Genomic DNA, 25000 nt, shown 5'->3' with positions numbered 1-25000 from the left:
TCATGAGGGAGTGTGTGGTCGTGTGTGTGAGTGTTGGTCTATATTGTATCTCACAACAGCTAGTGAAATACACCACACACCATATGGTTTGAGCTTTCTCTAATGGCAAGTAACACCCACACACAAGACTGGCTCTGTGAAACTATCTAAAGAAAAGTTCTGTTTTACATAAATGGAAGATTGAGTAACTTTGAATAAATGCTACACGTTGTTTTTCTCTCCATGGAAACCATGACACAGCCAGAAGACAAAAACACTTCTGGCAGGCACTGAACTGTTACTGCCCCCTGCTGGCAATGGCCATGATACTGTCTCAGAGTGAGATCAGGGAAAACATTCCCTTAGGCACAGGCTAGTTTTTATTTACTGTCTTCAGTCAGAGATCACTACAAATGTGTGCATGCCATTATCGAATTTAATCATCACAAACGGTTTCCTGATGTGACAATCAGGCCAGAAAGAGAGGAGGTGTAGAATGTCAATTTAGGGTGTCAATCCTAATTTCATGACACACACACAAACACACACACACACACACACACACACACACACACACACACACACACACATGCAAACCTAATTAAAAAAGCACCAAAACTGTCTTTCAAATGTCGTGACCTATGAAGCTAAAGGGCATCACTGCATCAAGGTCCCATGCAGCCTCTATTGCATGTCTAAAAGCTGAGTGGCTTTCAGCCTGTGTCAGACTGTACGGCCCTTTGAAAGCCTTGGGTAGCATTTTTTCAGATGGTTAAATGGAGACAAACAGCAGGGCTAGATCAGGGCCTAGTACACAGCTGCCGGGGCCATATAAGATCCAGATCAAAAAGAGATCATCGTCATAACGGAGCTGCATCAGGGTCGGATTGGGCCCAGATCACAGAACCAGAGCAGAAGGTGGGAGCAGCTGACTTTGGAATGGGTCTGGCTCCGGTCCAGACAGGGTTCAAAGTTCAAAGCTGCCTGGGCCTTTTCCTTGCTCCCAGTTGAAGCCCACCCTCCTCCGGCAGCAGCTCTCTCTGGGTCAGAACCTCTCCCTGTCTTGACCAGTGAGTCCAGTATAGAGCCTGTGGTCTAGATGTGAACTAAATCTGACCCCTCATAGATCCAGTGCTTCACTGATCAAGACAGGGAGAGGTTCTGACCCAGAGAGAGCTGCTGTCTGAGGAGGGTGGGCTTCGACTGGGAGCAAGGAAAAGGCCCAGGCAGCTTTGAACTGGGACATATCTGAGCCAGAACTGGGTCGGGTCGGGACTAGAACTGGGTCAGGGACGGGGTCAGAACTGGGTCAGATGCAGTCCAGCTTTAGCTGCTCTCAGCAGGAAAAGTGGGAAGACTGAGAAGGAGCACATGCACATGGTAACCGTGGTTACAGAGGAGCGCAGCAAGAGTTCTGGAACTCCATCATGTTCTTAACCACGAGCGTCGCCTTCCAGAGTACCGAGTACATCTACATTTTATTCTCTTTTAGACAGCAAACACACACACAGACCACATCTTCATCTGATTCTCTTTTAGACCGCAAACACAGACCACATCTACATATAATTCTCTTTCAGACCGCAAACACAGACACAGACCACATCTGCATCTGGTTCTCTTTTAGACCGCAAAAACACACAGACAACAATAAGATATGATTCTCTTTCAGACCGCAAACACAGACCACATCTGCATCTGATTCTCTTTTAGACCGCAAACACACACAGACAACAATTATATATGATTCTCTTTCAGACTGCAAACACACACAGACCACCTGTACATCTGATACTCTTTTAGACCGCAAATACACACACAGCACAACTCATTTATATATCATTCTCTTTCAATGTTCAATGCAAACACAGACACAGACACAGACCACATCTGCATCTGATTCACTTTTAGACCGCAAACACACACAGACAACAACTGCATATGATTCTCTTTCAATTCTCTTTGAGACAAAGTTGAGAGAGTTACGAATCTGAGGAGGGAGGTCACCAATAACAGGCACGAGTTTACTTTAATATGCCTCTTCTTTAGCAATACCAGAGGTTTGCAGGGGTTGTAGCATCAATTGGTATCAGTTCAATGCAAATTAAACTGATCAAAGCACTTAATATGCACATGTTCAAATGTAATTATTCGGTAACAAACAAATTACATGTTTTGCTAAAAGAACTTTAAACTAGTGCAACCACAAAAAGCGGATACATTCCTGCAATATTGTAAATCTCTTGTGATAAGTCCGACACAGCCTCAGTGGAGAGTGAACACTGTTATTTGACAGGTGAACTGTTTGATGTCAAGTCAAGTGCTCCCAGGAGTCCTTCCATGATTTCATTTCTATGATTCCATCTGCAAAAATGTGCCTTTATCTGAGCACGGGAGGCAAGCGTTCCCATAATTAGTCTCGAAGGAGGGAAGTTGTCAGGCTTGTCCAGAAGAACAAAGCCCAGAATAAAAGACATCCCTGTTATATCCTGCTCTTAAACTCCCTTACTGACGTGAAAAACATTCCACTCCAGCCCCCCACCGCCCCCCCTTTAAAGACAGGAGGAGTAGCCTGCAAATAGATACGTGAAAGCTCAGCGTTCCGGCTCAATACTGCAGGCGAGAGGAATAGGCTGGTACAATTACCCTTTACTTTCACACATTCTCCCTTTTTGTTTCCATCATGCAGAGACCAAGAGGTTATGGTGGCCATCTTGAGGAAATGACCAGACATTACCCTGTAACTGTTATCAAAAAAAAAATAACTTAAAGCTGCACCAGTCCTCTCTAACAGTGATCGTGCATGAAATTGAAATGGTCCATGAGTCAAAACAAAAGATTAAAAATCCATAAAACCTGCAGGGTGGATATGAGGCTAATCATCCCTGATCCAGCGTGAGCGTTGGGAAGCACAGCATGCTCAGCATGGGGGCGCCTCGCCCTGGGCTTTTACGCCCGTGAGGAGATCCGACTGGACAGGGGGGAAAGGTGAAGTGTGCACGCACGCTCAGATTCATTTACGCTCCACACTTCACCCAAGTCCAGCTCAAAAACCCATGCCGCACTCTTTCCTTGCTTGGGAGAGGGAAGAGTGTGTCTGTAGGTGCACAGGCTACAATAATTATATTTCTGGAAAGGCCTAGATATTGGCATCCAAAGTTAAATAAAAAAAGTAAAAAGACTCCACGTCGAGATTTGAGGATATGAATGATTATTTCCTTACAAGCCTCACAGGAACGGTCATGCTGTCATATTTTTATATGTTCTGGCCGTTCCACCAGCACCATTTAGCCCTCTAGATATCCAATACTAAATGTCCCCGTTGACTGTGTGGAAGCTATGAAATCAACTGTAAAAGCCTCACAATAACTGTCATGTTTCTGTGGGTGTTGGCCTTATAACCAACACTATTGGAAGTCCACATATCAAATGCCAAACATCCCCATTGACTGAGTGGAGGCTGACAGCAACTGTTCACACAGCTGTGAGAGTACCTGTGAGTGACTCATGCTCTGTTCACTACCACAGCAACCCTCCAGGCAGGGCAGCAGGAATCCAGACAAAGTCCAACCAAATCCCTTTCTGACCGACCAGCTCTGGTCTTATACTGAGCACAGGCAACCTTGTCTGTTGTTTTTGAAGCATGGGCATCTGTTCATCTCCCTACTATTTAACTTCTCTCTGGTATTTCCTGCGACAGTCCCCCATCTAACTGTTTTTGGTGTTTATGGCATAAGGGCCCTGTACAATGCCCTCGAACTTCACCGTCTCTGGGGTTGACTGAGCACAAGCTCTGTACACTGGCCTCCTATTTAACAGTTGGTGTTTAAGGCAAAGAGAACCTGTACATTGGCTCCTATTGAACTGTCTCTGGTGTTTATAAAGCAATGGCCCTATGCACTGCCCTCCTATTTAACAGTGTCTTTGCACCTCCTCTCCATTAGGTTAGACAATGTATGTTTCAGGCCATGCTCACTCAGCCTGGCTATTTTTGTTCCTGTGCTTTCAAGATACAATTGTTTTCCTTTCTGGATTTTTTTCTTTCCTTGAGTGGGCTTTTTTTTTTTTTTGCACGAGGTTTGCTGATGCATAACAGTTTCCCGTTATTCTTTGGCTCGGCTTCGGCCCTCGCCGGCTCCAGCCTGCTAGTCTGGACGGCCAGACACGGATGCCAGAGGGTGACATCAATGAAGCCCCTAAGAAGCACCTCCCACTCACCCCGTCCTGGCCCAGAGTCAACCTACCAACCCCTAACCTCACCGCCAAACATACACACACACACACACACACACACACCCAGCTCTCCAGCCATAGAGACGACTGGCCACTCACTCACTCACTCACTCACACACACACTCCCTCCACCCATTACAGTCCAGAGCACACCTTTGTCCCTGCCTTCTTGCTGTATATTCCACTTCCCTCGCTTTTGTTTACCGCAACGATGGAAATGTACAAGGCTCTGAAACGCTGGAAAAGGGGGAGGTCACACGATCGTTGTTGTTTTGGTCGGTGCTGCTAGTCTCATTCAGACCTAACCGAAGTTCAAGCGGGAGGAAACAGGGGCGAAAACGAGCCTATATGCGGGGGAGACGTGTCTCATCCTTCATTCCACAGAGCCGGGTTAAAACAATGACAGCCATTCTCATCTGGCTTGTCTTTAAAGAGCCCAGAAATGGACACAATGCAGGATGGAGATGCGGTGGTGTTGATAAATGATGTGACCCTTCTCTCCCCAATTCTCCACCCCTTGCTGGGGAACAGGAAATGCTCACTCACCAGAACGTCTACAGGGTTACAGCGCTCCTGCTAAACTATTTTTTTCTTTGGGGAATCTTTTCGTGTTTCACTCTGGCACAGAAAACAGTCTCTTTCTCTTCCCCTGACCCTCAATTAAGATGGGGAAAGAGAGAGAGAGAGAGAGAGAGAGAGAAAGACAGAGACAGAGAGAGAGTGAGTGTGAGAGAGAGACAGAAAGAGAGAGAAATAGAGAGAGATAGAGAGGGGGAGAGGGATATGGGGAGACTGAAAGAGAGAGAGAGGCAGAAGCACTGTTTCTTATTTCATTTCTTTCACTCAAGACAATAGATTTCAGCTCAGGCATCTCTCCCCCATGGCCTCTTTAGTAAGCGGAGAGAAGAACATTGAGAAAGTTTGGCAGTACTTTTCCATTGACTTGAGAAGTTAACTGACCAGGTCCAGGAGATGGTTCTCTCTTTCATCAATATAGCTGAGGTGATGATGGGAGCATCAATACACACACACCAGATAATCCAGAAAAAAAAGAAAGAAAAAAAACTCCTCTCTTCCCTATATAGGTGGCTTTATCACTTGCAGCTTGTCAGTTATTGATAATTCAGTCTTGTTCAGCATCTCTCTCTCTCTCTCTCTCTCTCTCTCACTCTCTCTCTCTCTCTCTCTTGCTCTCTCTCTCTCTCACTCTCTCTCTCTCTCTCTCTTGCTCTCTCTCTCTCTCTCTCTCTCTCTCTCTCTCTCTCTCAAATGTTCTATTTCTCTCCAAGGGAATCCTTTAGCTCACATTGCTGGGCATGTCCATCAAGCAGAGATGAATTACAAGGCTGCTAGCATCATCCAGCCCTATTTCTACGTCTCATCACGAGTGTGAAATTTAGCCCGGGAACTGTATGTGTGAAAACTAGACGGAAAAAACAAAACCTCTAGCTTGCTTTAGGTAGTTAGTTCCACCGAACATACGCATATGCAGAATCTCCTGACAGGCCATACTTTCTCTTTTTTCCAGTGGTGTGGGTTTGCACTTACAGGAAGGGGTGACCCAGTACGATGTCCTCACTGTTGACTTACAGATTTGTGTGAGGAGAGAAAACGCCGGTCATCTGGTCTCAATCTTTGCCCACAGGCGTAGCGCTTCTCATTGGGGAGGCTTGGTGTGTGAACACACAACTCAGGGGTCAACATGTGTGAGTGATTTTCAATATTTATTTGTTCTTCTCATTTCACAAGGCCGGGGGAAGATTGTGCTAAAACATGGACCTCATTAAAGCCACGGCAAGCACAAGCAAGGCAAGCCAAAACTCGCAATGGAAAAGCATCCAAACAGAAAGTAGTGGGTGTTAAAAAGGCCAAATCCATAAGGCACTAGAGCAAAACAGGCAAGGTGGGGGGTATGAGGACAACAGCTGATTAATATGTTGTAAAAAAAGATACAAATTTGCGATATGCTGACATTTGTTCAATTTCCTGCCACAGGGAGGAGTGCTGTAAAGCGATGTCTTCTTTCTCTCTGCTTCACAACTTCAACTGAGCAAAAAGCTGCCTAGTCACTGCCTTTTCTACCTTTTTCTGTCATTTGGTAGAGATGCCATGATGTAAATCAAAAAACACAACATCCTCAATGCAGATATTCCGGACAGATTCTCAAGAGATTCCCAACAACAGCAACTTCTAATTTTATATTAGACTGACTCCTGATCCTGACTTCCGACTCCTGATTCTAGTTCTGCCTTCTTAATTCTGAATAAGACCTTCATAATGTAATATACATGACACAATCTTCCTATCAGCCTTGGCCTGCATGTGGATCTCTTATTTAGCAAGTGGAATCAAACATTTACAATTTCACAACAACTTTCAATGTTGAGGAAACCTGTACTCATCAATACTTTCAAAACCAGTCTGGATGATTACGCACTGATCAAACATTGATTTCTCCCCAACACATTCACACCATTCACAGTCACTTGCTTTTCCTCAGCACGTTCACAGCAGTAGAGAAGTCAAGCCACACATTACACACAGGCAGAAACATGTCCTATACATAGATACAAGGCACAGATAGTGCAGGTGAGCCGGTGTTAACATTAGACATGTGAAGTGCATAGCATGGACGACACATTTGATTGACAGCTGTGATTTACCGTCATGGGCTTGAACTCCAGTCTGAGGATATGAATCTCGGCCTCCTCTGTACCATTGCGGTACACGAAGTTGCTCGTGCACCCCATGGGTATCTGTTCTGCGGTGATCCACTCGCTCTTGTCCCCGGGGATGTCCACAGGGCTGCACGCCGCACTGGGGTCTGAGGGATGAGACAGGCACATGTCAGTCCAGGTGCTATGGCAACCATAAACAGCAGTAGCTCAACATGAACACTGAAGCTTTCCATTAAAAAAAATTGTATGATAAATAATCAGTTGCAATATGGGAACTTCTAGTTATATAAATAATTCTAATTGCTAAGGCACTATCTTTAAAACTACCATCTAGTTTTGCAAAACTCTACACAGTTAATACAAAACCTAACACCAAACCAGGAAAACATAATAAAAGGTTCAAGGTTGTTCAAGCTCTTATAAAAGTTGTGTTTTTTAAGGGCCAACTGCTCATTGATAGTATAAACGAAAAACACTTCTCTTTTTATCTGCAGTACGTAGAAGTTTGCAATAAAGTGTTGCCACTCATGTTCAGGTAATGTAAAAACATACACACCAGTATCCACATCCACGTATGGATGTATATTCATGTATATACACACTATAAATACAAATACGAGGGAAAAGTAAGAACAGGAAAAATGTTCTAATATTCCTCAAACAACCAAAGCGCAGAAGAGGAAAACAAAAAAGAAATTAGGCAAAATGTCACCTTTTTTTTCTGCACCAGTAGGACTACTGCACAAAACACCACTTTTTTATGTTGACATTAGGAAATCATATTTTAATGTCTCTTTGCGCCGTGGGTTATATAAACCCTCTTTTGACTTGAAACATAGCAAAATGACATCATGTCATTTACTTACAGGTGCAAAGAGATGTATATGGAGTGGAGCTGGTTCAGTTGCATGTGTAGTGTATGTATGAAGAGGAACGGAGACACTGGCTCAGTTGCGTGTGAAGTGTATGTATGAAGAGGACCTGAGACACTGGTTCAGTTGCCAGTGTAGTGTATGTATGAAGAGGAGCTTGGATACTGGATCAGTTGCATGTGTAATGAGGCCTGTGGTGTTTTACATGCTGGTCATTACTGTAAAGTCACACAGGAGAGGAGACTCCCAGCACAGCAGGGGGTTTCTAGCAAAGTCTTCTGATCCCTAAAAATAATCACACATAATGTGTGTGTTTGTGTGTGTGTGTGTGTGTGTGTGTGTGTGTGTGTGTGTGTGTGTGTGTGTGTGTGTGTGTGTGTGTGTGTGTGTTTGTTTGTGTGTGTGTGTGTTTGTGTGTGTGTGTGTGTGTGTGTGTGTGTGTGTGTGTGTGTGTGTGTGTGTGTGTGTGTGTCTGTGTGTGTGTGTGTGTGTGTGTGTGTGTGTGTGTGTGTGTGTGTGTGTGTGTGTGTTTGCATGAAAGAACATAACTGTACCAGGAAATGGAGAGACAGTGGGGTGTGTGTATGTGTCTGAGAGAGAGAGACAGGCAGACGGGGGGGGTCAGGCTGTGCCAAAAGTCCTGTCTAAATTCTGCTGAAACCATTTATTTTTCTTTCTTATTTTGTGTCCCTTGCCACCCCCTTCCTGTCAATGGCCAATAAATATTCTGCAGAAGTAAACTGTGTCCTTCCTGAGGAAGAGCAGGTCAGGTAGCGTTTCCTACGCCATTAGCGGAGGTCTACACTCCCGCCCTATCACAGCCTAGCCTGCCGACAGATGGAGCCCCTGATTGGCTCTTTATCTGGGGCTTGTGGCGTCACCTATTGGCTAACACTGCAGACTCAGGGTCTGTGCAAATCCAGGCATGTGTGTGAGGAGAGGGGAGAGGAGAAAAGGAGAAAAGATAGGATTGAAGAGAATAAGGAGAGGACAAGGGAGATGAGAAAAGAGGAGAGCAGATGAGAGATGAGAGGAAAAAGGAGAAGAGAGGAGAGGAAGGGAGAGGAGATGTAATGAGATGAGATGAGGAGGGAGGAGAGGAGGGAAGAAAAGAGAGGAGAGGAGACAATGAGAGGGGCAAGAAGAGGAGAGAAGAAAGGAGAGGAGAGAAGAGAGGAGAGAGGATAGGAGAGGAAAGGAGGAGGGCAGGAAGGAGTGAAGAGCAAAGGTGGCCTCAGACTGTGTTCCTCTCCCTCTCCACTGACTCCTACTGATCTGATTCTAGCACTAATGTGTTCGGGGGGAACCCTAATACAGCCATCCACATCTCAGCGTCTTACATGCACTGTGCTGGCCATTATAGTTGAACTTTAAATGCTGGAGAAGCTACGCTTAAATGCTGAATATAATATGGGCTGACTGGTACCAACCATTTCATGTGGAAAAGAATCCACTGAAATATTATTACGCACCACATACACGTAGTCCTGTGTATTTGTTTGGCTAAAAGGTACGTGCTTTCCGTACATCTCACTGGTTTAACACCATGAACACCAAAGCATCCATCTGGACTAGCATTGACATTAATCAGCTTGACAGCACGGCATATGATTCCATTGCGCGCTTGGCCAAAGCCTCTCCGCTGTGGTGGTTCCTGCTGTCTGGTCCTTTGTGGGGAGATGTGGTGATTTTGGTCCCCTGCACTGACATGTCTTGGAGAAACAGGGGGAGGAAAGGAATGGGGAGAAACAGGAAACAACAACGTTTGTCCCGTCCAACAGGAAATGCCATGTTTAGCCGACGAGTCGATGATGACGGAGTATCTTGGCAAAGGCCCAGTCACGACACAAGGGGCATTCACAAAACATGCATCTAATATAAAGAGAGACGCTCTCTATCTCTCTCTTTCTTTCTCTGTGATTCTCCTCCCCCCCCCCCCAACTGACTATTGTCTACACTTTCGACACGAGTCTCAACGTCCATCCAGATAAACTACTGACTCCCCTCCCTTCCCAGGCCGCAGCTGTCCTTCATATCTGTATAAATGATGCTTGCTGCGGTCACACAGGAAATCACTGAAGTCTTCCCTGCAGCCTATTTATCAGCGATGTGGGATAGGAGCCCATCACCACACAGACCGCCATGGCCTGGCCAGGAAATGCCAAAGTCCTCACTAAGCACTTCTGCGTTAAATGAGCTATGAGCAGGGCCCAGATTCCCCAGCTCTTTATCTAGTTTTTATCAAGGCTATCAATTCTCCTTGCCATGCAAACAAATCCTTAGGGCCAGGGGGCCAGTCCTGTAGGGTTTGAGTGTTCTGGTAGGGATTGGGGGTGGGGGGTGGTGGTATTGGGTGTGGGTGTGGGTGTGCGTGTGTATGTAGGGGGGAGAGAGGGGGCCTGGGAAATCATGATAGGGTAATTTATGTTCTTCTGTGCCAGTCACGATATGCTGACTAACACCAACAACATATAACAGAATTTTTCAGCAGAGACCTAATTTCTCACTTCCTCCGTCTTTGGTCTTTTTCTTCTTTTTTTTCTTTCTTCCTTTTACACTCTCTTTCACTCTTTATCTCTCTCTTTCTCTCTCTCTCTCTCTCTCTGTCTCGCTCTCTCTCCCTCTCTGGTGTATCTGACTGACTCTGAAGTCTCTGCTGCCCGGGCCAAAGTAAACGAGTGAATGAGGCGACACTGACGGCCATCGCTGACGGGTGCTGCTGAGTGAATGAGTCAGGGTCGGATTGCTCAACGCTGAAAAGCACCGAGGCTGGACAGCGCAGCTCGTCGACGCAGCAAGTTAAAGGTCATGCCATCCCATTGTTGCCAGAGGACAGGGAGGTCACACACTTTGGGAGTAACAAGGACCTCGGGAAAGACCCACACATAATGGGCGAGGGTTTGAACTGTAAGTGAGCGTGCCATGTTGAATAATGAATGGGAAGGAAGGGTCTAGGCTGACTAATACCGCCTCATGAGCCATCCCCACAGACAAAGCAAAACAAACTAAGCTTTGCTGAGGAATCCACACACTACCAGTAACAGTAGACTTATATTCACATACGAGTCATAAGGGGGGTTTTAGCAGGAAATGAGGGGGAAAAAATGTATCTCTTAAAGATTTCGCAAGGTTATGCGTGGGTATTGCATTAAGGCTGCTGCTTTGAGATGAGTATGGAGAAGAGCTCAAACACACACACACACACAAGCACACACAGACACACACACAGACAAGCACACACAGACAAGCACACACAGACAAACACACACAAACACAGACACACACACACACACAAGCACACACAGACACACACACACACACACAAACACACACACACACACACACACACACACAAGCACACACACACAAACAATAACACACAAACAATAACACACACACACACACACAGAGTCCACACACTGAAAATCTTACATGGTCTCTGTCCCAGGAGCCAATCTGGCAGGGATCAGTAACAGAGCCTGTCCAGAGTGAGCAATAATCATGAACATGACTTTTAAAGCCATGTGCCCCTCGTCATACTGAGGCCATGGTAACAAAAGGTGAAAGGTCACAGTCATAATTTACCACGGTTGATGTTATCGGTCAGTAAAACCTGATCCTCTATTTTAAAAAAAGATTCCAAGAACTCTGACATTAAGCGCAATACTTCGCAAGTGTCAAAGCATCTTGAAGTGCCAGCAAAAGCCACATCCTGGAAACAGGGACTTCCTCTATTGACTTCTGTTTAAAACCTTGGAGCACTAAGAGAGCCAAATGGTTCACTCAAAGTCCAAAATGCAGACTGCAAGCTTGGTCATAAGGAGTGACTGTTTTTAACAAATGTTTAATTGAATTCACAATGTGTGAACTTCACCTTCCATTGTCACATGGCGCTAGATTTGCATGTAACTACAGTATCAATTTAAGCCTGGGGGTAAAATTCACACTGAATACAAGAACCAACCTCACCCCACAAACTCTCTCTGTGTCAACGTATACGTTTACACTATAGACCTCCCTCTCGCTTTCTCTCTCAAAATAGCCCAGAGGAAGTCCATTGTCTTTCCTGCCGGTAGATGGATTGTCTCAGTTTAAGTTTTGTCACCTTTAGGATAGTGAATAACTTGTGTGTTCAGGGGTGCTTTCCATCTTTGATGAAATAGCAGCGGTTTAGACACTATAGATATTAACTGAAAACGTAATTCTTCAAAGACTCTTTACATTCATAGTCATACCAAATTAAAATTCCACTTGATGAAAAGAAGTTTTTGCATTCGATTACAGTTCTTTCCAATTATTTTACAGTAACTATTGTATCAATACCATGTACACATTCCCAAAACACTTACTGTAATGCAGAAGAAAAGTTATATGAGTGCTTGCTAAAGACATACACTCTCGCAACAACTCTAAGTTGTGAAAGGTAAATAACAGTACTACATATTTCTAAGTACTTTGTTTTTCTGGGGTGCTTAGTAAGAACCGAACCAGGAAATACAACATGTGCAGCACAGGTGAGGAGGGTGGATCCCAAACTGCTGAGCCAGAATTGTCTGTGTGTGTGTGTGTGTGTGTGTGTGTGTGTGTGTGTGTGTGTGTGTGTGTGTGTGTGTGTGTGTGTGTGTGTGTGTGTGTGTGTGTGTGTGTGTGTGTGTGTGTGAGATAGAGAGAGAAAGAGAGAGAGAGAAAGAACGTGAGCGAGAGAAAGAAAGAAAGAGAAAGAAACAAGGAGAGAGATATTGTGGTGTGTATATGTGTGTTTGTGTTCCAGCAAAGGGCGGAGAAGCTAAAGTTAGGGACTGCTGGCTGCTGAAGGGGACAGGAGGTGTGTGTGTGTGTGTGTGTGTGTGTGTGTGTGTGTGTGTGTGTGCGTATGTGACGGTATGTGTCGGTGTGTGTGTGTGTGTGTGTGTCATGTTGGTGTGTGTGTGTGTGTGTATGTGTATGTGTGTGTCGGTGTGTGTTTGTGTGTGTGTGTGTGTGTGTGTGTGTGTGTGTGTGTGTGTGTGTGTGTGTGTGTGTGTGTGTGTGTGTGTGTTTGTGTGTGTGGTCGTCAGACTAGCCAGCCCTCAGCTCTACACACACCTATTGTCCGGCAGTTTCCGCCACTGCAGACCGAGGCCTAACCATCCAGAGGAAGATAAACAAGCTCTTATCAGCAGCTCACAGAGGCCCAGAGTGTCCCCTATCCCCCCCTGCCTCCCTCCAACCCCCCCTAACCAGCTCCCCACTCAACCTCTCATCCCTGCAGAGCAGAAGCAACACACTCATCACCGGTCCTCCTCATCAGCATACTGTCATATTCATTACCTGGCCAGTGCCAGCAACAACACCAGCATTGGCTCAGCTCGAACCCAAACCGACCCGGCCCGACCTTCAGCTCGCATTCTTCTCTCTGTCTGTGGAATGTGCTGCCACGGCGACCGACACCGCCTGCTAGCGACGGCTCACACGCTATTGGTTCTGACAAAAAAAGAAAAAAAAGGAAAAGCAAAGCAGCCCTGTGGGAGCCATTTGTCAAGAAAACTTGTGTCGGAGGCAAACAGAGCGACAAACACTGAGGAGGGGGAATTGGAGCATGGCGGCATCGCCTCTCATCACTTATCCACGGCTAGACCAGGCAGCTGTCTCTCAATTAGCCTGCCCCTCGCGGGGCTGCAGGTGCCCCCTGCGGCAGCGCCACTCCGCTTAGCACCTCATCTGAAAAGGCATCGGGACTTATTACCGGAGCTTCTGAAAATAGATTTTTCTGAAACAAAAACTTTTAATGAGGGCCAAAAAGAAGAAGAAAAAAAAGTATTTGTCTGCCTCTCTGTCTCTACTCCCTCCCGTCTCCTTTCTCCCTCGTCCGCCAAGTTCACCTTCCCTCCGCTCGCTCTGTTAGCCTAATAAATATACAAAAACAATGGCTGGATGGGCTCTTTAACAACAAGGCCTTTCGAGTGCATACCTCCAAGAGTCTATCTATCTTGCCAGCATTAATTAGTGCTGTGGCTCTGGGAGGAAGACTCATTTAGCGGAGGCTGTTCCCTGGCCTCGCCAACCAGATGGAAGCGGCCTAGACGCACTGCACGGCGAACGCGCCCAATCATTCAAGTTTGATGTAGCTTCACACAACATATGCTCTGCATGGAATCAACAGAGATTACGGTAGTCTTTAGAGCAGGTATAAATTACGTTTGTGAAGTCTTTCACCGTGTGAACTGGGGTGACGGGATTTTTTAATCTATTTTTTCTCTTCAAGAGCTGCGCTTCCTCAAATGGGACTAGCATATCCAGCTCCTTAATTAATGTCAAAAAGACAGATTTTTGCCAAGATTTCCTCAGATTGGGAGTCACTGACAGGGTACAAGGGCACAGCTGTCAAAAGCATGTGACTTTCTTTCAGACTCTCTTTCTTTCATTCTGTCTTTTTTCGCTATCTCTCTTTCTTTCCTTTCTTTGTGAGGATAATGAGAGCTACTGAACACGGCCTACTGCAACTGATTATTTTCAGCCCATACAGTATTTCATCCAAAATCGGACACAGTGAAAAAGCAGGAATTTTCTACTCATACCAGCAAACTGAATAACAGCTGTCTGTCATTACTGGTGATGGTGAGGAAACAGAATTCTTCACTCACACCCACAGTTATAATGCTAATAGATCTGAATACTGCACATCGACCACATAAAGTACACTGTATGATGTCTTTTTACAATGATTCTGACTCAAAGTTCAAAGTTTAGTCCTTCTGTGAATAACAGTCAGGACAGACATTATGAAACTAACGATTAATAATGAAAAGATATTTAAAGGGAATTGGATTGGATTTAAATTTTACAACTTTACAAAAAGATATTTAATTTTTTCAAAAGATATTTCATATTTTCATTCCATAAAGAAAAGAGAAACTCAAGATGTTTTTAATAATGTACTCATCGTATTTCCCCTCAGGCTGACAGTGAATGACAAGGTGTCTCAGGCAACATCATATAAATCAGTTCTGGACTATCTCTCACAGTGACGGATCCATCCGAAAGAAGAAGAAGAGGATAGATGACATTTTCTTTTCGGGTTACACTAGTGGGATGACTCACTATTTCAATATTTCAGCAGCTGTTGTTTTCAGATTAGGGTTTACAAATACACAGACATTATCTGTGCAAATGAGCTGTTCCTTTCCTGATGGGTTAGCCACTGATCTCTCAATCACATGCATCTCACCTGAGACTGAAAATAATCATGTTTTCAATTAATAAATAAGAACAGGTTTTAGATAAATAAAAGAAAAAAATATGTTTTAAATGATGAATTAAGAATTATGCTTGCATGTGTTAAGTTGTTTGCACTATGTTATGATTCTCGCCATATTTGACCATCTGCAGTACACAAACTAAACAAATACTAGCCTAACGCAAGTAGAGCAGGTAGAGGACCTTTAAGCAACACTGTGTCACAGTGTAGTCTAATTTTATGTTTTTTTTTTTGTTTAATTGCTTCATCCGCCAACACTAATGGCCTTCCTTCATGCATAACTAAGCTGATTAGCACAATGAGGGCTGAATACCTGAACAGGTGTCACTCGCTCTGCTCTACACACTGGTCTACACACTTTGGCCTGAGAGATAACTGCTGTTTTCTCTTTGCTATTAATTAATATACTAAGCCAGCACTGAGAGAGAGTGAGAGAAAGAAAGAGAGAGAGAAAGAGAGAGAGAGAGAGAGAGACTAAGAGGCACTGCAAGGAAACTGGCAGGCAGAGGAAATCCTTTCATCCTAATGCCATTAATGTTTTTAACATCCACCACTGAATATGCAGCGGATACGTTGTTACCTTACGTACCGAAGTGTAACCTAATATTCTTCTCACTAGCAAATAATCAAGAAAATGTATTTATGCACAAGTGACTCTTGTGTGTGTGAGAGAGGGAGGTTGGGAGAAAGGTAGAAGTTAAGGGTGGGTAGAAGGGATCCAGATATAGAGTCCTGCATGTCTAGGGCTCATATTGTAGATTGTCTTTATTGTTTTATATAAGTATGTACCAGTGCACTTGCATCCCTGCCCCGGCAAATTTCCTGTTTGGATTGTAAAAGTTAAAACTGACCTCACTTGGCTTGAGTTCGCAGAATCCCACACACAGAATCGGTGTGTGTATGTGTGTGTGTGTGTAACTAACACACTCTTTTCCTCTTTCTATCAAGAGGACTTTTCCACTGACTGATCGCATACCCAAGGTCAGTGGTCTGAGCAGTTTGTGTTTGAAGACATCCCTCCCTCGCGGGACTACGGTGCGGAGCCCCTGTAAAACAGGAACCGGAGAGTGGAGCAGGAGTTTGTTCCTCAGACAGGCCGTGATAAGGGCAGCTCAGCGTCGGGCCTTATCAGCACAGATGGCCCGTCGCTGGCACCAACACAAGCGGGTGATGCGGGACTGGCGGTTTATCTCTACGCACTGCTAATGAGCCGTCCAGGCCCACGCCACCACCGGCCGCCCCGACAGACCTCCACTGACAGCCCCAGGGACAGGCCACTGCCAGGGGGGGAGGAGGCTCAACCCAGGCAGCCTTCTAGATCCAGCCGTAAGAGAAATACACTGCTCAGTCCACAAGTATTCAGTGTCTTACACAGGACCCAATGAGGCTCACGAACAATACCATTACACTAGAGTTGTAGATAAAACATTTCTTTTCATGCCAAATCCCATGTGTTTGTGTGTGCGGCAACCAGGTTTTTTGGAGCACAGATCCATGGAGCTCCATTCATAACAGAAATGTACAACTCAGTCCGTACACATCCGGTCTGTGGCAAAAGAACCAGTAACTGCATCTTTAGGGGAAGGAAGATCTGCAGGCAGTCCTGCAACGCTCTCCTAACATGAATGTTAATAAATGACTACACTGCCTTATCAGAGCGCAGAGTCATCACACCGAAATTGCACCAACCTCGCCGTTCCAATTATTTCGAAATCATTTCAGCTAAAACAACTTTTCCATTTCAAATGAGGCTCCTTTATCGCTACCCATACACATGCACTGTAGCTGTGTCACAGCCGCTGATTCAGCTGTGCTTCAGTAGGGCCGTCTGAGGATATCTGTGTTTTTCGTCTGTACAGTGGGGTTGGAGAAATGTTTTGTATTGTAGTGCAGTGGCGAGAGTGACAACCACATGGCCAGTCGGGGCAGTTTGCCGGTGCTTATCTTACAGCGGGATGTCAAAACTCCGTTCACAAAGTGCTCCGCTCCGCTTTGCCCCAAAGTTGCCAGTGCTTATCTTATAGCAAGATGTCAAAACTACACGCTCACAAAGCGCTCTACTCCAAACGTGGGCTTTTTCGGATGTTTACCATGTTTGATTCTCTCTCTCTCTCTCTCTCTCACACACACACACACACACACACACACACACACACACACACACACACACACACACACACACACACACACACACAACACACACACACACATACACACACACACACACACACACACACATTCTGTCTTCAGTTCAGGCTGGAAGAAGGAAATGTGAGAAAAACAGTCTGCCGAGCTACAAAAAAAAAGCCAGTCAGAATGGCAGACACACACATACAGAGAGAGAGAGAGAGAGAGAGAGAGAGAGAGAGATTGTTAATTGCGGAGCAGATAGAAATCGGTCTCCAGGAGCGACAAGTGGTCGCGTCACCGGGTCTCCCTGCCACCCTGTCTGCCTGCTCCGCCTGCCCTCGAGAGCGAGGAAGTAGCTTATTTAGACTCCACACACACACACACACACACACACACACACACACACACACAAAGTCTCTTTTTTCAGTCTCAGTCAGTTTTTTCTTTGCTTTTTTCAGACGCTTGACCAAAGATGTCTGTCATCTCTGTTTAACGCTCTCTCTCCGTCTCCTTGTTTCCCATTCACTTCTGATTATCCTCCTTGCACCCCTCCCGGCATAGATACCCCCCCTCCCAGACTACCCCATAGCGAGTGCTACTGCTGTGCACTGGGGCCCTTACATAATGCCCCCTCACCAAGGCCCCTCACCTCCACCAGCTGGCTTTCCTGAGGATGTCAGTTCCCTATGGTACACACACACACACACACACACACACACACACACACACACACACACACACACACACACACACACACACACACACACACACACACACACACACGCACACGCACACAAACACAAACACACACACATACAAACACACTCACACTCACATACATATACACACTCCTCCTTTCTATGGTCATCACATGGACAAACACAAAAAGAGAGAGAGAGAGAGAGAAAAGAAACACACATATACTCACACACACATAAACCCACATACACACACTCCTCTTGTCTCTGGTCAGCACATGGACACACTCACTAACATATCCACTCCTGTGTGTAGTGAGCACACACACACACACACACACACGCACTCCTCCTGTCTCTGGTCAGCACATGGACACACGCGCACACACCTCCTGTCTCTGCTCTGTACATAGAGGTGCTGTGCTTGGCAGCTCCTCCACTGTGGCAGCAGCAAAGCATCAGGACACCTGTCAAAATCCAGGTTGCTAGAACACAGGTTGCCAGATAACTACCTCCCATCCCAAAGCAGGGGATTTACCCACAAAGACCATCTAGGTGACGGACTGGAGTAAGCCAGGCCCCCTCCCAAGTCAGCTACTCAGCGTGAGACAATAATATCTAATAATATGATCACTGTATGCACAATCATGGCACACAGGAACCATGGGCAGAGTCAAGCAACAACTAAGGGAAATTAGTGATTACACAAATGCCATACGAATTAATACATAACTAATACATGACTCAACAAGAAATACATAACTAATACATGACTTAAATAAATGCATAACTAAAACATTACTTAACAAATAAATACATCCCTTATACATTACTTGACAAATAAACATGTAACTCTATGCACCAGTGTCCGTGCTTAAAAGCTAACAGTGATTCTTAAATCACTGAAAACATTGACACTTGAAGCCAATACCTCAAAGATAAAATGCGATTTGGATGACCAGATAAGCCAAACAGCTCAATATTCAGTTCACCTCTATATTGCAGTGAGAGACTCTTTGTCTAGACTCTGATCTTATTAGAGCCAAACAAAGTGTTGCAGTATGAGAGTAAGACTGATGGAGATCTGTTCGAGTTTCACTCCCAAATACAATAACATTACTTGGCATTAGACCCAACAACATAAACAACTTCTTAATACAGTGTCAACATAGCACGCTTACTTTGGCCATATTGCCAATATTGCTGGGTTTACATAGTTTCCCACAGGGGTTTCTGAAAAATGGGGTGGGCGGACTTTTCTGGGGTTGACCACGGCCATGCTCCCCAGAGAAATAAATATAGAATTTGAACTGCTAAACACATCAGTGAATTGTACATTTAGATGAAAACTGATAGACAAGCTATGCATGTTTTAATCAAGTCAATCATGTAGATAATATATTTGATCAATCTGATAGGAATCCAGGACTCTATTCCTCTCCCAGATGGCGAGAGAAAGGCCATCTGGCAGTCCTTTTGAGAACAATCCTACCCATCTCATAGAGAAAGAGTATGCAGCAGCTAAGGACAATGATCCCATATAAAACACATATTACTGCTTCACATGACATTATGGAGGCTACCTCACACATGCTCTGCTCCAAGGTCCTGCTGGCAATAATCCTGACATGAGGGGGTTAAATGCTAATATGAGCTTTTGTGGGGGAATATTCGTGTGAATAAGAAGGAATTTTAAAGATGGTCAGTGAGGTCATAGAAAATAAAAATGAAGAAAATGATGGTGGCATTTTACCTTACAATGATGGTGACACCAGCCTTACAATGGGATAAAGTTATAATGTATCTGAACTATTAAGCTCAAATTCCATATGATGTGTTTCCCCACAGTGCATAATTCAGCCATCTGTCTTATCGTCTTGATGGTGCACATGTAATCAGGAATTAAAACATAAAAAAAAGCTTTCAATTTCCTTATGCTGATACTGCAGAACAACTGTTCAAAAATCACCACACTGATTTAGAATAAGCATGCCCATTTGTGATGAGAGCAGCAATAAGTATTTCATGTTAAACATGTCCTTATGTGAGAACATACTGTTCTGAAATACAGATCAGAGAATAGAAGATAAGAACAACTATGTACAAGTGTGCCCTAATGTTAATTGTTGCCTTACTAATTGTCTTTATCATGGGTATACAAGTTTCTTTTCTCAATGATTAATGCAAAGTGGTGTAAAGAGCAGATAGTATATCTATGCAGTATTTACACAATTAAAAAAAAAACAATTTGATTTGTTAAGACCTTAAGCAGCACTGAAAACCTCTTGTAACATTTGTGAGAGAATAAATATCACTTGGATTAGAAATAAAGTTGCTGTAGTTTTCAGACCACGAAAGTTAGTAAGATTTACACATATACTAAGGTTTCTGTTCTTTCATGGTCAGGCTTTTAGTTAACATGGATTTTGGATTTAAATTAAATCACAAAATGGCAGGAATTTCATGGTGCCTTGGCATTAACTCAAAAAGTGGTGTGCGTGTCTATGAGAGAGAGAGAGTTGAAAGATCTCCCTCAATGGTAATGTAGCTCATTAGCAAATGCAGGTTAAGTCATCAAAATGACATCTCCCTTGGTAGGCCTGACACGGGCAGCCCACAACCGACGAGAGCGCGCAGTCTTGCTTCATGGAATCAGTCAGCTGTGTCTTACCTGCATTTGCCATGGCAGCACACAGGAGCAGTAGAGGCAGAAGCGCACACAGGGTGTCCATCTTGGCTCCAGTTGCACAGTGAGGTTCTTCAGGAGGCGGCTGTTTAGCTCAGCTGAATGCTGTCTAGTTGCAGAGGTGACGGTGTGACAGGGATGCTGGAGAGTGTCTCTGTTTCTAGGAGGGGGTCTTCACACAAATCCACTTCCTGAGGAAACCCAGAAGGAGGCGGGAACATGAGGATCAGCCGATAGGCACACGCTACTGATGAGACTCAGTCATTACATTCAGTATGAAGAACATTACCAGTGATCTCTCTACCAGAGTGCTTTTTTATCAGCCTCAATCCGACTGGTCTTGGTATCTCTACTGTGTATAAGACTAGTTCAAGTACATTAACATGTAGCGAAGATAGGCAAACAAACATAGTCTTGGCCTCGGCTATCACTGGAGGAGATAATAGGCCTACTCATGGAGGGATATCTTGACAATAACAGACATACATCTTTCTGTAACTCAATGTAACGTATTACTTGGTTTCAATTCCAGCAGCTGCAATCACTTTAAAGGCCTACCACAAGGAAAGGGGTAAATAAGAAGACATTCATATTCTGCATCATTTTCTTGTGCTTTGTAATTTCGCCATCACTTTGACGTTTCTAAATGTGTTGTGCCCAATTTTTTAATTTTCCGAAATAGCTTATTTAAGAGCGCACTGGGTTCGGCAGAACTGAGTTTATTTGGTGACCAGTAACTCCTGGCCGACTCTCTCCGGAAACACTGCGGCGTCGTTCTTTTTAAATAAAACTACAATACGGACATCAGATAAGAGCGGCAGTGTTGATACATGAACCATCTGCGTCGAGGGGCAAAACTATAACTGTTTATTCGCAACCTAAGCAAAACAAGCTACATACTTCCCTTGTAGACCAGTAAATATCAGCCAAAATACAATAAACTGACTTTTTCTAATTTGATCATCAGCATGTTTAACTGTGTGGTCAAATATGAGCCCTATTGACTATACTTTTACTATTAAAGGTAAACACTCGTCATGACAAACAACAGCAAGGTTCGGCGTTCAGGCATTAGGCGATAAACCTAATGATTATACTTGTAGAATACATTCACATCCTAACTTTACTGTAATTTAACTGGTAGAGATATTACTGTTAAGTCTTCCTGATCGTTGATGACAACATACCTCACTATTACAAATATATGGACCTGGATGTTAAAGTTTTGTGGGAAAAGTGATATGGAAGACAAGTCCTGTATGATTTATCCCCAATGTTTTAAAAAACTGCAACAAAGGCTACTTGAAACACTATGGAGATCTATAGACACCCGTCAGATATAGAAATCCCACTTTAAAAATGATTTAGGAAGGATAATAAGTAAGGACTTACAAAATCACAGGTCGTAGTATTGTGTCTTTTGGCTTGCTACTGTAATCCACATGTGCGCGCACAGATGAACTGCTGTGAATTGGACAAACTTTCTGAGTTGGTCCCGGCGCCGCGGATGACTTTTTTTGCACCACTCCTACTCGGTCTGCAGCGTTCATTAACGTCACGCAGCCTAGCACAGAGATTTGTGGTCAACAGGAACAGCACGTCGTTCTGGAAGGGCGGCACTGACTTTTGAGGAGAAACCAGGAAGAGGGGAAAACGAACAAAAAGTTGATAACTTCTTTGTCATTTGCTGTGACCTAAAATAGAGCGCATTGTGTAAAATAAATCATGTACACTTTAATTGATTAATCTGATAGAATAGATACATATGAACCAAATTGTATTGAAGGGTTGTGAACAATATTCCCCTTTTTCCTGTTTTCGATGAAATACATAACTTTTTTGTTGCAATGACCGATTGTTAGTTGTTGTTGTTAATAGCTTGATCGTGTCAATAGAAATTATGCAGGATTAGTTAACTATATGAAAGTGACTGGTGATGGTGGCGCCTGAGATGATGAGAGACCGTCCGTTACGCACTGGAATCTGATGCCTGTAACATCAGACTTTGAGCCCAATACTGCCCTCTTGAGGAACACCGCAGCATCTCTCACCCCAGTTTTACCTCTGGCAAGTTATGTTTTCCTTGCCGTTTGTTGGTTTGTTGTCTTTCTGCACGATTACGCAACAACTAACTGGAGAATTATCCTAAAACTAAGTGGATAAGTGGAATAGTGACCATGGAAGAACATATTAGCATTTGGAGAGTATCTGGATAAAAGCCTAGATCAAGGTTCTTTTTACCACTTTTTTTAAAAGTAACACTATACAACAATTTGACACTTTTTGAGGTATGGTTTTATAGGCAACTAGTTATGGATTGGTCATCCTCACTAGCCATCCAGGATGTGCGCTATGTAGTTCTGTGTACCGGGCTGGAATACCGTGCTAAAATGGAAGAAAAGCTTGCCAGCTATACTGCCAAAAGACACCAGTTAGTGTGTTGGCCAGCTTCTATCAGTGTCAACTGGGCTGTTGGTGGGCAGTGTTTGCAAGGTTTTTGCATGCCTTTTAGGTTATTAGTCTGCTAGTTTTATTGCTGCTTTAAAGTTACAATTTTACCTTAAAATAACAGCTTCAAAATCATCTCTTTGCCACTGCCACAGCACACCTGGTACGCCTGGTATTGTACTTGGGGGGCAGGGTGCGACACCTACATAATGCTTTATGGCACCACCTCAGACAACAACAACTAGACCAGAGGTCTAGAGTCTTGGACTGGCTTTTACTCGTTGGCGAGAGCTAAAAGAAAGAATGGAATGCAAGTCAGATGCCAAGCTGGCCTTCTTTCTGTTGGACTAGTCAGTAATAATTTAGTAGTCTTGTGATGTCTTTTGCTTGTTTGATGTTTGGCTGTGTTAGGAAAGTTGTTGACTCACTAGTTTTTCATCATAAACATCCCTGCCAAAGATATTTATGAAAGAATGTGATGTAGGCTGTACCTCTATTGGTGTCATCCTTGTCTCACAGATATGTGTAATTTTCCCAGATGCCCAAAGTCGTTTAAATTTGGCATTCTTTTTTTGTTAGTCTTTTGATTACGTTATTCTCTAATGACACAATAAATAGTCATATTTGTGTAAAATCTTGTAATATTACTCTACCTTGTTAGTTGACATGCCTTTTTGGCTTCTGGTGGTTCCATATCCTTCAGTTTGCCAACAAATACATGTGTTCAACTGTCCTTAGGGGGTATTAAAGCATGATTTGTATTAACGACAGTGGTGTAAAAATGTACTACACTCCGCAATTTTAGCGGGAGCTCAGTAGCCAAAAAATACAAATTCTCGTATAATGGGCCTCTAACATTGCAAATAGGGCATTTGGCCTTGGCAGAGCCTGCGTTTCTAGTTCTTAATCGATTTTTTGGGTGTCTCAAAGGTTCAGATATGATAAGGAGGCTGCTATAGTTTGAATTATTGTAGCTGCTGATCAGACAGAAGGTGTGCCCTAGCATGAGTTTAAAACTAAAAATGGAGAGCAAGGGAAAAACATACTTAAATATAATTCACCTTTCTGGTATTTTGTTTAGAAGCTTAAATCAATAATCATGTTGGAATATACTGCACGTATGTCAGACTGAATCTTGCTGATGCCAAAATGAGTTATCAGGTATGTGTTTTGGTCTCTCTAGAAGGGACTACGTGCATATACATCACAGACCTTTTCCTAGTAGGCCTGACCAAGTATGGGTTTAAAACCTAGGGTTTGTCGTCATCCACATGACCAAGACATTCCGACAAAAATCTAACACTGGCCATTCATCAAAGACCTCGGAGGCGAACAAACAACGCGGGAGGAACCCGGCGGGCGATAGCGCACGTACGCAGCAGCGCCAAAGGTGCTTGTCTGCTACAAGGCCTCAATAAGACGCTTTCCTCTCAACGGCGCGCTCTGAGAGCGTCCCCGCAGCCAATTCATAACAGGAAACAATCGGCGGCTCAGTGGTCATCGTCTGTCATCGCTGGGGTGACGTGGGTTCCAGCGTGGTGCCAGTTGTTTCCATGCCATCAGCCAACAACACATTAAACAAAGGGGAAAGTGTCCGTGCGCCAGCTCACAGCTTTCCTTATGGCTCTCTCAGGGTGTCCTCAAGGGCAGCGGTTGAAGTGATGGCCGTGACCGCGGGGTCATGAAGTACGCACGTTCACTCTAGCAGCCGTTTTCTGTTTCAATGAAAAATACATTTCGCTCTCCCAAGGGTCAGAACTTGAGTGCAAACACAACCGCTGGCTGTAAAATGTCAGTAAAATGACTGCACACAATTTATCCTGTGCCCCACATCTATTTCTCAACTTGTGCCCCTTTCCAAATAGGCTCTGTCAAACACATGTGTTAAATGGGTTAGCAAAAAACACTGTTAAAAATGAACGAGGTTTTCTTTCTCAGAAGTGTGGACGTGACCTGCTACTGGTGTACCAGCGGGACACTAAGTATGAAGTCTGTTCTGTGTTGTTATATGAGGCCACTGGTATCCACCATTTCCCGTT

At 44.2% G+C, this 25000-nt stretch overlaps 1 protein-coding gene across 1 annotated transcript in view; it reads right to left on the bottom strand.

Annotated features, from left to right (window-relative positions):
• The window catches only part of eng (endoglin), a 44475-nt gene extending 22431 nt beyond the window's left edge, over positions 1-22044 (bottom strand). The window contains exons 1-3 of the mRNA XM_080847092.1: positions 21906-22044; positions 20499-20704; positions 6876-7036 (exon numbers count right to left, since the gene is read on the bottom strand). Of these exons, the coding sequence (XP_080703218.1) occupies positions 6876-7036; positions 20499-20559 (222 nt within the window). The 5' untranslated portion in view covers positions 20560-20704; positions 21906-22044. The remainder of the gene's footprint in view (positions 1-6875; positions 7037-20498; positions 20705-21905) is intronic.
• Between the last annotated feature and the right edge of the window lie 2956 nt (positions 22045-25000).

The sequence above is a fragment of the Sprattus sprattus genome (assembly GCF_963457725.1).
Source record: "Sprattus sprattus genome assembly, chromosome: 11".
NCBI classification, from domain to species: Eukaryota; Metazoa; Chordata; class Actinopteri; order Clupeiformes; family Clupeidae; genus Sprattus; species Sprattus sprattus.
The sequence above is the reverse complement of the archived record's forward strand: the minus strand, read 5'-3'. Positions and strand labels throughout refer to the sequence as shown.